The 14,764-nt window shown below is 32.8% G+C and overlaps 1 protein-coding gene and 1 long non-coding RNA gene across 9 annotated transcripts; one reads left to right on the top strand and one right to left on the bottom strand.

The window, feature by feature from the left end:
* Positions 1-1,652: 1,652 nt before the first annotated feature.
* On the bottom strand, positions 1,653-13,174 carry LOC103842710. 7 transcript variants are annotated; one of them, XR_628016.3, is made up of 5 exons: positions 11,942-12,153; positions 11,443-11,811; positions 11,326-11,372; positions 11,066-11,176; positions 10,214-10,949 (listed from the first exon to the last, which is right to left on the bottom strand). It is a non-coding gene; the product is annotated as an uncharacterized LOC103842710 (long non-coding RNA). The 7 variants fall into 7 exon arrangements; XR_628015.2 differs by having other exon boundaries at positions 10,214-11,176; positions 11,942-13,174; XR_004451822.1 differs by adding an exon at positions 1,653-2,897 and having other exon boundaries at positions 10,611-11,811.
* Positions 6,136-10,459, top strand: LOC103842713 (threonine--tRNA ligase, mitochondrial 1). 2 transcript variants are annotated; one of them, XM_009119374.3, is made up of 19 exons: positions 6,136-6,380; positions 6,458-6,698; positions 6,761-6,808; positions 6,891-6,971; positions 7,090-7,167; positions 7,288-7,404; positions 7,480-7,535; positions 7,650-7,746; positions 7,839-7,925; positions 8,032-8,116; positions 8,224-8,318; positions 8,613-8,645; positions 8,732-8,818; positions 8,907-8,999; positions 9,089-9,181; positions 9,258-9,479; positions 9,575-9,646; positions 9,986-10,057; positions 10,139-10,459. In XM_009119374.3, exons 1-19 carry the CDS (start codon positions 6,253-6,255, stop codon positions 10,238-10,240), a joined length of 1,887 nt encoding a protein of 628 aa, XP_009117622.2. In that variant the 5' UTR covers positions 6,136-6,252; the 3' UTR covers positions 10,241-10,459. The 2 variants fall into 2 exon arrangements, with proteins under 2 accessions (XP_009117622.2, XP_033136947.1); XM_033281056.1 differs by having other exon boundaries at positions 7,288-7,535.
* Positions 13,175-14,764: the final 1,590 nt, after the last annotated feature.

Genomic DNA, 14,764 nt, shown 5'->3' with positions numbered 1-14,764 from the left:
TATAATTTTTACTTTTTTTTCGAGAAAAGGGTTAAAAAGGTTATTATTTGGTTTGAATGATCTTAATAATAAATTTATTGTGTTAATAAATTATCTGAATCTATACTATTATTTGAGAAGTAAATTTTTGCAACGGAGCTCTCACGTTAAAAGTTAGAGCGGTTAATATCGTTTATACCCTTAATGAATAATTATATAAATTAGTCAAAATATAAAAACGAGTTTCAAATCTATCTGATTAAAAATATGATTAAAATTAATAATAAATCGTTTATAACCTTAATGAATAAATTATATTAATAGTCAAAAATAAAAACGAATTTATAATATATTTGATTAAATAAGTGATTAAAATTAATAATAATAAAAATTATCTAAAATATAAATAATTAAAAACGAATTTCTATTAATACTATTATATTTATATATTATATTAGATAATTGACTATAAATAAATATAATAAAATTTTCAAAAATAAAAACATGTTTTAAAACATAAGATAATTGTTAGATATATTCTGTTGTTATCTGAAAATAATATTTTATTAAAACATGTTTTAAAACATAAGATAATTCTTAGATATATTCTGTTGTTATCTGAAATTAATATTTTATTATAAAATTTATAGTTAGATATAAAAAAATTATAATTAAATGCTAATCAAACAAATAAATATATTTTCTAAAATATATGTGAATATCTTTAAAATTTAACACAACAATAAGCATATATATATTTTGATAAAAAGTGATGAATATATATTAATAATATTTTATTTATATGTTATATCTGATAATTTACTATAAGTAAATATAATAAAATTCTCAAAAATAAAATATATTTTTAAAACATAAGATAATTCATAAATATGTTGTGTTTTTATTTGAAATAATATTTTTATTATAAAATATGAAATATAAAGTTTAATGTTTGATTTATATTTTTAAAAATATAATTAATAATTTATTATGTTGGTTTTGATTTAATATTTATAAAAAATATCTATTAAAACACTATGCCCGCATGTGCGGGCAGAACACGTAGTTTGAAATAATTTAAACAACCAAGCCTTGTTTTTCAAAACCTCTGCTTATCTATCTTTTTTTTTTAATTAAGATGCGTGAAGACTTAATTCAAAAGTTTTTTTCGGTAAATAATTTGTTCGGGTAATTAAAGTGATATGTATTGTAATGTAGCTAAATATGTACATTTTCCAGCTAACCTCCGAACAAATGAATTAGGTAGTCGATCGTTCGTATCCCCTATAGTAAATGAGATGCAAAAGAGGGAAAAGGTAAATAGTTTGTTTGGTTTTAGAGCTGATTCCTTCGAACTTCCACATAAGTAATGAATTTGGTTTATACACGGAATTGCCAAAAGAGCCAAAAGCTAAAATGGATCGAAGACGTGATATTTTGATGTGATAATTTAAATATATAATTTAACTGTTAGCATGGATTTATGTAAAAACCATTTCTCACGTACATCTTAGAAAATAAAATATTGATTTTGAGATTTTTTAGAGTTAATTAAAATTTAAATATATTCATAAAATATATTAATCTCTTATATAAGAGTATTTTCTAACATTTCCTCTAATCTTTTTCTTAATAAAAAAATTATAGTTGGATATTATGTTCTTATATTTTGGAAGAAAATACATATGCGTACTTGATAGAGTACTCATCTTATTTAATCTGGAATTATCCTTTCAAAAATTCAAAGTGGACTTGTTTTGTTACAGTGAATCCCACGAAGCAGAAGCCAACTGAATATTATTATCAAATAAAACACAATCACATACATAAGTGATCTAATATACTTCAGTATTAGCGATAAACATGCTTTAGAATCAAGAAAAAAAGTTGAAACATATTTTTGCTTAACATACTTTACACAGAACATATATAAGTTGTATAATATACTTGCGTATCAACGAAATGGATGTCTTATATTCGCGGCAAAAAAATTATGAAACATATTTTGCTTAAACTATAGTTTTCACAAATACTCTTACTTTAATATTATATAGATACACATTAATTGTATTTTCATATGCAATAAGATAAAAAAAAAATTATATTCAAATTTGTTGATATTTCACTTATGTGATATTTGCAAGGTTGATGCACCTAACATTAGAATCTACCATTACACTCGATGTTAAGTGCATCGCATCTTAGTTGGTATAAATACACGACGCAGCCCAACACCAACAATTCAAAAAAAGATAAAATAAGATGAAATATATTTCTACGTCCATGTTGGTAAAGATTTTCCAGAAGTCGACTGTGGATGATCTTAGAAGCTTTCGACTAGTTTGCCAAAGATGGGCTTCGATCATAGACGACCCAAGCTTTGCAAGGAAGGCTGGATCTGTTCAAAGTGGCTAAGAAATATGGAAAAGAAGTGAAGACTCTGCTCGAGGGAGAGTCTCTACTAGTGCTCCGTACTTTAAATAAAGTGTTGTTGTTTTATATTTCAGTATGTCTTTTAAGTATCAAACCTAAGTGTGGAAAAGGTATGAAAACAATAAATCAAAAAGTATTTAAACTCTCACTCTCCTCTATCGTCTTCCTCTTCTGATTTCTCATCTCTTTTTTTTTTTTTGTTATCTTATGTTAGACTTAATTTGATATCTGCACAAGCATAACAATAACACGCATTACATACTTGCGAACTATCATGAGCTTTTGTCTGTATAACCTAAGATGCGGTCAATCATGAACTTTGTAAAAAGACAACAAAACTTATATCGACTTAGATAAAGGTAGCGTAGTAGCTAAAGCTATGTCAATTGATATGCTCTTTACTGAGCACCTTCCCCTGTTTTCTTCAGAAAACTATTCACAGCCGTCTCAGCATATAGTTTTAGTTTCACAGCCTTATCATGCATCTGCAACACAAGAGCGGAACCGAATCTAATAACAACTCAAACGCTAATAAGTACGTTTAATAAGACCAACTCAAAAGGTTAAAGCTATGCCAATTGATATGCAACACAAGGGGGACCGAATCTATAGGTACGATTTTAGTTAGAATTAAACTTTGGGAAGAAAGGAAAATAAAGCAGTCAAAAGTTACCAAATAAATTTGTTGAAAATGAAAGAAATCTGCCAGAAAATCCCACTATATAAAAGCAACTAATTTCAAGCCTTCTTAGGTATGCCACATATGATAAAATATTTAGAACCAATTATTTAGTCATGTCATTATGAATTTCTTAATGACAAATTGCTGGGCCTCACAAAACCTTCACACCAATTCAATGTATCATTCCAGCCAATAGCATATCATATTCCTCCCTCTTCGTTAACCCTAACCTCCACAATTCTTATAAGCTTAAAATAGTTAAGGCAAATTACACTACACCATTAAATAATTCATACCACCATCTTTCAAAATTCCGGCTAGATAGATACACTTTCTCCACTGTTCAGAGCCATTAACACCTTAATCAGATCAAAAACCCCAACCTAACGACTCTCTTCAACTTCCCCATCTCCATCTATATAACCCTTTGGCCACTTACGAAGCTCAAGTATTCTCCAAAGTTATATGAAAATACCTACCGCAGCTATGGCTGGACAAACTCCAACTCAACTGCACGAAATCCAGTCGAGGCGTGTTGAAGAAGAGTTAGAGTTTGTATTATGATCAGAGTACGCAAATTTCTGTCTAGATCGGCCATTTAGATCCCTGCAACTGAATCGCCACTGCCGAAGAGACGACGTAGCAGAAGATGAAAGATGTTTTTTCGTTCGAGAACTTTCGTATTGAATCTCTTCATAAACTCTTGGTAAGCTTATGTTAAGTTTAATGTTCTAAATCTGATCTGATTTGATTCGATATTATACATCGACGAAATTAAGCTTTTAAATTTAGTCATGATAATTGATACTGTTATGAAAAATTCCTTTGAGATTAGGAAGCATAAGTATATTGAAGCTCCAGATTGGTAATGATTTGTTTTTAAAAAAAAATTATTGCTCGAATGTATGGTTTGTCTATGCTCTTTCTTGATTAATAGTGTTTGTATGATTTTTTGCAGAAATGACAAAGCAAATCTGCTCAAATATTAGCCACAAACCTGAAAGTTTTTGCGGCTTTCAACTAACTTTACAAAGAGATCACTCAGCTTCTGACTCTAGAGAATTTTAGGTAAATTTTCTGTTCACTTTATATAACTGAATTTTCTGGAAAGCATACACTTTGGTGTTTAAGAGTGTGTGTGTGTGTGTGTGTGTTTGATATCTCCACAAGGAAAACGAGAAATTGTTAAAATATGGTGATACAAAATCAGCCAGGAATATAATGTATACTGTGTTGCAGAAGCTGATCGAGGGAAATCCTTTGTTTGATGTGAAGCTTCCCTTTCCCAGTTTCAAGGCTTCCCAGCTCAGAACTTTGATCAATCAAAGGTGAATTTCCTATATATTTCTTCAAACAGAAGGGTCAAGTTTTCAATGTTATTTTGTGCGGAATATTACATCTCGAATTGGCAGAACCAGCTATGTCAACGAGGCCAGATCTAGAGTTCAACACATCAACCAAATTGACAAAATTATCCATCTCTTTTTTGATGTATGCCATCAAAATTTAATCTAATCTTTAACTCGAGTCCTGAAATGGCTTTTTGTTGCAGGTTGTACAAAGTCTTGAACATTCTTGAGTTCAATAGCACGAGGCAAAATATGCCAATAATAGTGCATGATAAAGATGGGAAACTCTGACTACTTTTTGAAAAACCAAATAAGTAAGTGTAACTGGTGATTTCATATAACAAAGTATACATATCTTTCTTTTCAAATTATTTTATACCACTTCCTTTTCAAAAAATTTGGAGAATGCATGCTTGATCATTAGTATATTATATACATATGGGATTGGTCATATAATACACTGAAAACGTAGCTCCAATTGCTGATTTTTCATGGGATGTTAACGCAACGATATTGCTATCTTTATTACAAACTCATGTTGGATGTGATCTTGACTTCAGGAATCTTTTATTTTCCTAGATTGATAATTCTAGAAGCAGAAGCATGTAATACAAAGTTTGGATATTTATAGTTAATTAACTAACTTGTCATGATCTGTGTTTGTACCAGGTCAAAGTTGGGTGCACAAGGCAGGAAGCAACTGTGCTTAATAATGATTTACTATACAGATGCTTTACTATATTTACTCTGAAATTCTATCTGAATAAAATATTTTCATATCTTTTTTTTATTTTTTCATTAAAACATATATATTTCATTTTATCATTAAAATAAATATTTGGATAATTAAGTAATTTCAAATTTATTTAAAATAAATTTATATTTCATTTTTTATTTTAAACAAAACTTTTAAATATTTAGTTAATGTCGTATTTATTTTAAAATTAAATTTATATTTCATTTTAACTAAAACAAAATTTTAAAATATCTAACTAATTTTGTTATGGGCAATTCTCTCAAATAGACCTTTTTTATTTTGAAAATTTTAATATTTTTTAGTTTTTAAAATTTGAAATCATACCCCCAAAACCCCACCCCTTAACTCTAAACCCTAAATCATAAACCCTAAGCCCTAAATTATAAATCCTAAACCCAAAAATACACCCCTAATAAAACTTTTTGGTCATTTTGATATTTGAGGTCTATATTTGTTATAAAAACTTTTTTAGGTCTATCCTAGGGAATTTCTCTTTTGTAATTACAACTAAAGACATGTATAGTTTTGTATTAATCTGTGATTTAATTTAATATAATATAATACTTTTAAAAAAAAATTGATCTTTCAGCAGTAAAATTTTTCAATTTAGAATATTGTATATCACATGATTTAAAATATGCTTTCACTCAAAATTTAAAACAAATAAAATAAATTATTGTAAATGAACTATAAAATTATTGTGTTTTAAAATGTTTTATAAACAATTAGTAATATTGTAAATGTAGTGAAATTTTTTGTAAATTAACAAATTTGAATCATGTAATCCGCGCGTAGCGCGGAAAACGAATCTAGTATACATGTAAATGAATTAGAATTAAAGAAAAGAAACAACAAATCTGTAGTAGCAAAGGAATTAAATCTGTGAAAATAGGCAAATTAATTAAATTCTTTTTTTTTTTTTTGAAAAAAATCTTAAATACTAAAAACTTTGGTAAAGTGGTGTCATAAAATCGTCCCGTCTGCTCTCATTCGTCGTTTAAAAAATCATCCCTTGGCCTTTCGTCACTTTCTGTGCTCCTCCAAGTCCAACGATGGCGGATGAACATCCCAGGGACGAGGCTTATCTCTCAGCCGTCATCGAGAAGCGTATCAGGCTCTTCGAGGAGTTCCAAGCGAAGCAGCTCGCGGAGATTCAGTCTCGGCCACACGAGCCGATCAAGTAAACACAATAGATGCTGATATATACTTTGCGTAGCTAGGGCTACAGTAATGTTGTTCTGCTGTGAACTTAATTAGGGTTACAATTCGAGATGGTGGAAACGTGAAAGAAGGGAAGAGATGGGAGACGACTCCAGCAGAAATCGCGAGGCAAATTTCTGTGGGATTGGCAAACTCAGCGCTGATCTCTTCGGTAAACGATGTCCTCTGGGACATGAATAGGCCACTGGAAGCTGATTGTTCGCTTGAGTTTTTCAGTTTTGACAGCGACAAAGGCCGTGATACTTTCTGGCGTTCTAGCGCTCACATTCTCGCCCTGGTAAAAACACTTTTTTTATCTCGTCTTGATTGTGGTAAACATTGACCATGGTTCTCGAACAGGAGTATGGTTGTAAGCTGTGCGTTGGACCCTGCAAAGCTAGAGATGAGGTAAGACTAAGAGCCTGCAGCGATTCTTTTTGTCTGTGTCTTTGTGCTTGCCTCTCTATTATTTGTTTGGTTGTCTATCCAGGGTTTCTTCTACGATGCATTCTATGGCGATCTGGGTTTAAACGAGCAACACTTTCCCGAAACTGAAGCAGGGGATGCTCGAGTACTGCTTCTTATTCAGTCTTGTCATATCTTTATTTTTGATATCTCTGTATTTCTCCTTACAGTATATTTCTTTGCTTCTTTTACAAAGCTTTGAGTTTATTCCTCTGACATCTTAGGAAGGACATCCATTTGAAAGGATTGAAGTGACCAGGGGTCAGGCTCTTGAGATGTTTCCTGATGATAATACTTTTAAGGTGTGTTAACGCTGTTATTTTTTTCCCTTCTCATTGAACTTGCTATGATGCTCCTTCTGATCCGCATTGGATTTTGTTGTTTGGGGGGCCCTTTCTCTGCTGTTATTCATCTATCTACAGGCTGAACTCCTCACCGAGGACAAAACCACCGTCTACAGGTGTGGTCCTTTGGTTGATCTGTGTAGTGGACCACATATACCAAATACTTCCTTTGTGAAAGCTTTCAAGTGTTTGAATGTGAGATTCCTACTTTTTATCTACAAGCTACAATTTCTTTTCTTATGCTCACCTAGTCTTTTTTCTCCCACTCAGTTGCTTTCGGTGCTATTAGGCCACCATCACCAACTTTTCTTTTGTCACCCACTCAGGTTCTTTCTGTGCTAATATACTGTATCGCCTTTGCTAGCTCCTCTTTTTTTCTTCGAAACTAACAATATATATATATATATATATATATATATATATATATGTAAGAGATTCAGCCCTGGGAGTTGGTTCTTCGAGAAACATGGTACTCGCGTATATAATAAGCTGATGCATTTCATCGGGAATGAATATCGGAAAAGGGGCTACGAAGAGGTTTTTCCCTTTTCTCATCATCTCACCTTTTCTTTTAGCAGACTTGATGACCGTGGCAGAGGGGTTACTAGATTAACACTGAATTTGGCCAGGTTATTTCACCAAATATTTACAACATGAAACTCTGGGAAACATCCGGACATGCTGCAAACTACAAGGAAAATATGTACACGTTTGATGTAAGTGTGCATGCAAACCTCAACATTCTTCTTGGCTTTGTCTAGCTTTGAAGATGCCATTTTAACAGTTGAAATGGAATGGCTTTCTCTACTTTTCCTTGCACAGATTGATAAACAAGAGTTTGGGCTCAAACCTATGAACTGCCCTGGTCACTGCTTGATGTTCCAACACAGGCTTCGCTCGTATAAAGGTACCCTATGTTCCTCTAGTGCTGCTTGATTAGATATAGGAATAAGTCTTACTCTAAATTATATCATTTTTCTTGCTGACACCTTCCTTTAATGGTATGGTATGTAGAATTACCCATTAGACTTGCCGACTTTGGAGTGTTACATCGAAATGAGGCAAGTGAAGCTCTTAGTGGCTTGACCCATACCCGACGGTTCCAACAGGTATTTTTTTTTGCATTTGAACTTTCTTCTTGTTTTAACGGGGTATTGGTATTATATTTTGCGGAAAAGATAATATTGATGCGTTTATAATCAAGAGGCGAAAACAACACAAAGAAACGTAGTGTATTTTATACTTCTTTAGGAGCTTTAGTAGATCAGGGTAAATTTCTTGCTCTCTAGCGTTTAATTAGAGCCTATTTGCCATGGTGAAGTGAGGAATTCACCACACACTTTGCCAACCAGTCAATTTTCCCTAACATAACATTTGGCAATGTCTTCTCCTTTTCTTTTCAGGATGATGCACACATATTCTGTACAAAGGATCAGGTTTGAGATTATTTACTTCCTTTATAGCAACGTTGGACTTCCTTATCCTCCCAGCTCCTTGTTAGAAGTATTCTGTCTTTTCGCAGGTTAGTGGAGAATTGAAACGTGCATTGGAATTCGTTGACTATGTTTACACAAAATTTGGGTTTACCTATGAGCTAAAGCTCTCAACGGTAGGATATATCTGGAGATCTTTTGTACCAAATTTTGATTCTTAGATGGTCCGGTATCCCATTGTGTGCATGTTGTTTTCAAATTCAGAGACCAGAGAAGTACCTTGGAGACTTAACAACATGGGATAGAGCTGAAAGGGACCTTGAAGAAGCACTAGAAGATTTTGGAAAGCCATTCCTTGTATGTGTACTACTTTCTGATGTTTCTACTCAAACTTGTTATTGAAAGAGTATGCATTATTCACTCTGGAGGTGTGATGTACTCTGCAGGTGAACAGAGGAGCCGGGGAATTTTATGGCCCGAAGATAGACATAACAGTATCTGATGCAATGAAAAGCTACGTCCAGTGCGCTACTTTGCAAGTTGGGTCCTAGAATCTTTTAGTTTTTTTCTTACAATCTTGCTATATGAGTTTGATCCTTGTTTGCTTCACATCAGCTTGATTTTCAACTTCCTGCCCTCTTCGAGCTGGAATACACAGCTATGGCTGAAGGGAGTTCGGATACACCTGTGATGATACATAGAGCGGTGTTAGGCTCTGTTGAGCGTATGTTTACCACATTGGTGGAGCATTACAAAGGAAAATGGCCCTTCTGGCTTAGTCCGCGCCAGGCCATAGTCTGCTCACTGTCAAAGGATTCTCATGAATACGCTGAAAAGGTTTTACATTCGTGACTGCACTCCTCCTTATGAGCACTTGCAGTTTATTCTGGAGAATCTTAATCTCTGTCTTTTATCTGCATTTATTCAAACAGGTGAGAGAACAAATTCATGAAGCTGGGTACTATGTTGATGTTGACATAACAGACAGAAACATCAGCAAGAAGGTAACTTGTACACAATTGAGGTTTATGTTCTGGTACTTTCGGTTAGGTTTGCACTTGGTGGGCAAGAAATTGTGGCTTTTGACCTGGAATTAGTGTGTCACAATAGGCAAACAACTTCAGTGACCCATCTTAAACATAATGCTAAGAAGCAGTGTATTTGTTTCGTGCTTTTGAAGTTTGAATATATTTTTTCTTTCTCCTTTTTATTACCACAAACTACTCTTATTTCCTGGTTAAAAGATAAAACGTATGGGAAGCCTGGTCGGTCTTACTGAGTCATTATGCAAAAGTAATCTCCCGTATACATGATGATTGATGATCAGCGTGGTCGTGATGTAGGTGCGAGAAGCTCAGGTTGCGCAGTACAACTACATACTGGTTGTGGGTGCTGAAGAAACTACAACGGGACATGTTAGTTTTATAACCCAGTGTTGCTCATTCCTCTGCCCATTCAGGCCTCTTATGACAAAGTTATGTCCTTTTTGTTTTCAGGTGACTGTTCGGCGAAGAAACGAAGACCTTTCAGAGTTCCCAGTGCTGAGCGTCGAGAATCTGCTGGATGAATTCAAACTCAAGACGGCCAACTTTCTCTGAGAACCAGAGACGGCAACAGAGGCAGTTTCCATAGTTGGAGGGAAACCAGCGCGGGTTAAAACCCATATGTATGAAAACAAATTTCGAGTTCATTTTCATTTGAAAAAAATTGTGTGTTTTGTTATTTAAGGATTTTTTCTGTCGACTATTTAAGGATTATTTACTAGAGTTTATAAAAATATGTACTGTTATATTCTAGAATGCCAGTTCCTATCCCTATTTTCGGTCTTGAAACATTTTTCAGAAACCCAAAACACGGGAAAATTATGTTCATACTAGACCCTGCGCTTGCGCGGGGTAATTGGTGCTTAATTTATGATGGAGTAAAGTTCTGTAAGTGAGGTTCGTTAACCACATAAGAAAGGCATACCTTGGCGTTGAATGTGAAAACCACATGCTCTGACTCCACGAGCATTGTACTGTCACTTCCCCAATCTGATGCCAAGTATTTTTTGATGAGAACCTATCGTTGTAGCTGTCCTCCTTCTGCTTCCTGAGCTGAATGTCCTCAATCTCAGGTATGAGGTTTCGTTTTTTATTTATTTCAACCTCAAGCTGAATGAGAAAAGGAGCTCGATGTCTTCATCTCCTATGGGTGCATAAGACTTCTCCGACTATGGCTGTAAGTGTACCCCCCCCCCCCCATGTCGATGGTGCCTCTACTACCAATCAGATCGTGTAACCGTCCCATTTCTGACCAGTGATCAAACTGCAATGAGAGTGGGAATAAATTCAAATGATGGCTAGTCGCACCTCCTATATATATAGTGACTAAACCTACATAGATAAAAATCAATGTATATATGCATTAGAAAAAGATACTACTTTGGTAATTAGAGGCTGGTTAGTAGATATCATGTGTTTTTGGGCAGTTAATCTTCTTTGGGGATACCTCTTGTATCCTACATCAGACTCATAATTCTCTTGCTACTTTAACTACAAAGAGATGTATGAAAGAATAGTAAAAATATACTTTACCACAAGGAAAAAAGTGAAGAACTGTAGCAACGATTTCTTAAGTTGTGAGATGTGACGAACATGAAAAGAGCATATGATTAAGTTACAATGAGTAAAAGAAACATTACTTTCCATGGCCTTCAAATTACTGCGGGAGAGTTACGGTTTGATGATTCTGCATCAAATATATGTAGAAGGGTATTAACTACAAATAAATAGAATTATATTATCTCGTACCATATCACCTTCAGCCATGTGTAGAAAATATAGGGTCTAAGGTTGCTCCTAATCATGATCGCTTTCCATATTAAGCTAACACCATTCCCAGATAAAAGCAGTAGCATGTACGCTGCTTTCAACATATTTATGGTCAAAACAAACACAAATCCAAATTATATGTTTGATCTTCTGGTTAATTAACTCTTTTAAACCCAATAGAGGAGAAGGTGATGCATCAGAGTTTAGAAATCTGAGATCTTGCGGCACAACTAAAATCAAGAAGTAATCCAACGTAATTGGAAGGAAAAGTAGTCAAATAACAATCTTGCGCTGGCCTGGCATGATTTAATACTGGAGAGGAGTAACGGAGCAATGTTTAGCTGACTCGTACACAGCTGTAAAGAAGATCAAATAATAAGACAAAGGCAAAGACATATATGGTTTGCCTAATAGTGCCAAAGTTAAAATTTTGTTGCTTAATTAATGAGGACTTTCAGTGTACATGGTTTGAATTTAGAACCAAACCTTGAAGAAAAGACCAAGTAAGAGGAGTTTCACGGATCAGAACAAAGCCTTTCTCGTTGAAGCATACTTGCACGAGGAAGATATAGAACCAGAGCGAAAGTAGTTGATCAAAGATGGATTTTATTGCTTCCAATTTATTAAAAAGTTCAAACCTATTGAAATCTTGGCATGATTGGAAGTTATAGATGACACGATCATTTTGATTGATGATAGAAGAAAATTCAGAGATTTAGATTTCTGTTTCAAAAAATAAACCATACTCAGTTATTCTTTTTACATTATTTTTTTTTTTACAAAACTTTGCCACATGTCAACTTCTGAGGATTCTCTTACTGGTTTGTGCTAAACTTCTGAATAGTTTTTTTTGTTGGACAATCTACTGAATAGTTTAAAATTTATTAAAAATGTTTCACCCGTAAATAAAGTCCACAAACAAAAATGGATAAATGGGCCTAAAACGGGCTTTAAGAGGCCGTAGTTTTCAGGAACAAGTTGAAGTTGTATCTGCTAATGCCATTTTAGAAGTAGTACTCGCAGACGCCCACATTGCTATAGGATTCCGAACTCCGAAGTATAATTACAGTTCGAAGCTGTATCTCCCTTTTAGTACTGGTCGCAGACGTCGTCGTAGGATTCCGCAATAAACTTTGATATAGTATAGGAACACGTGTGCAAGATGCTCTTTAAACTACTAACATTAAGAATTAGGTCTGGGAAAAAATCTATACAATATTAGTTATATATGCATAACTAGGTATATAAGGAATTTTTTAATCTAACTTATATTTAAAAATAATTTTTATTAAATATTATAGATTTTACTATTTTCTTACTAATATTTAATATAGATTTGATATATATTAAATCAATTTGTATAAAACTAATAAAAATGATATAACATTGTATAATTATCTAAAAATTTCGCTTAAACAATATTTATAAAATTTGTAGGTATATAAAAAACTAATGATCTTACGATTAGATATTTAAATTTTTAAGAAATTGTATAAATTTTTGAAAGCTTTAGTAATAAAAATTGTATAATTATACAAAAATAATAATATTTCAAAATTTAAAATGTTATATATGAATATATTTATTTTATAAATGATGTATGAGATATTACCATATTTAAAAAAAGTTTACCAAAAAGAAATATCAATATTAAATGTAATATATGAATTATTACCATATTTTAATAAGTTTGCCAAAAATATCAAGGTTTTGAAAAACGAACCGGATCGGCCGGTCGAACCGGTTCGACCACGACTCGTTTAGTAAGCCGAGTCCGGTTCGATTCAAAACCCGGATTTCATAAAATTCGGGCAACTCGGCTCAAAACCGGTGGAACCGGTGATCCGGGTTGACGTTAAAACCCGGTTTGTTATTTTTGACACATTTTAAATTGTAATTAAGGTTTTATATCAGGCTAATCATGGATAATAACTTAAGTTAATAATAGTAATACTTAACAGCCGTCGTTTTTTAATAATTCTCGAGAAAAAAAAATACCTAAACGTCTTCTCGTCATCTCTCACTGTCGTACACCATTCTCCATCTGAGTTTTCCTTTGCCACAAGATTTGGAACTGCGCTTGTAAGAAAAAGTAAGTAACGTGATTCTCTTTAATGGTTTAATTATAAGATTTGATATAACATATAAATATATTATTCTTTTGCTATTTTTACTAGTTAATGGAGGGGAATCATTCAGAACCAGATTTAGGCTATGGTGTCTATTATTTAACTCATGCATTTTTCATATTTTTTTTCTTCTTTTAGAAGGTACCGAAGATGAAGTGCCATTCTCTCAAGATGATACAACTGAATAAGTTTGAGATATTCTATCATTCCCCAACGGATATTGTGATGCTATTTATCTATTTTATGATGCTATTTTAGATAATATTCATCAAACGTTTTTATATATGATTAATTATATAATATATATTTATATATTTATATTTAAAATATATAATAAATAAAAACCCAGTTCGATCGGTTGAACCGGTTCGACCAATCAACCAGTGAATACGCCGAGTCAGTGTTCGGTCCGGTTTTTAAAACATTAAAAAATATACATTAGTATTAAATGAAATTATTCATGTCATATTTTTCTGGAAGTCATGTTATCAATTTCATTAGCTATGTCATATTTGTTTTGTGAAATTGATTGTATAAATGACATGGCAAAATTTTGTAAATATAGTTTAGGAGATTACATATGATCCAAAAAAAATTGTTCCTTGGATTATTTTTGGATAAATATTAGGGAAAATTCCATATTAATACACAACTTGAATTTAATTATAATTTCCAACATAATACACAGTTTTAAAGTAACCAAAACAATACACGATCTAATTTTTTTTTGGGTTCTTTAATACATCTACTAAAGCCCGTGAAAGCTATTTTAATTCAAATCGTTAACATGATTGACGACATTGTAGACACCGTAAACAAAAACGTTAAATAATCGTTTAGTGCTAAACCATGGTCAATAAACTAACTATACATTGTAAAATTCCCAAATGAAACCCTAGTTTCAAAGATTTTATTTGTTGAGCAGAATAGAGAGAGGGATAGATACAGAGAGAAGAAGATGTAAGAAATGGGAAATCAGAATTTTGGTGAAGTTAGACTGAAAACAAGAACTTGTGGCTATGAAAGAGAAGGAGATGATGCTGTGACAATTTGTAATCTTATCGTGGGCGGGTTTTTTAGGAGTCGTTGCTGTATTGTTCATGGGTTAAAGTAAGAAGATGTTGTTCTAATGTGTTTGTGTCGTTGGTTGGTCGTAAGCTTTGATTATAATATGAGATTG

Source organism: Brassica rapa, chromosome A09 (genome assembly GCF_000309985.2).
Source record: "Brassica rapa cultivar Chiifu-401-42 chromosome A09, CAAS_Brap_v3.01, whole genome shotgun sequence".
Lineage (NCBI taxonomy): Eukaryota > Viridiplantae > Streptophyta > Magnoliopsida > Brassicales > Brassicaceae > Brassica > Brassica rapa.
The sequence above is the reverse complement of the archived record's forward strand: the minus strand, read 5'-3'. Positions and strand labels throughout refer to the sequence as shown.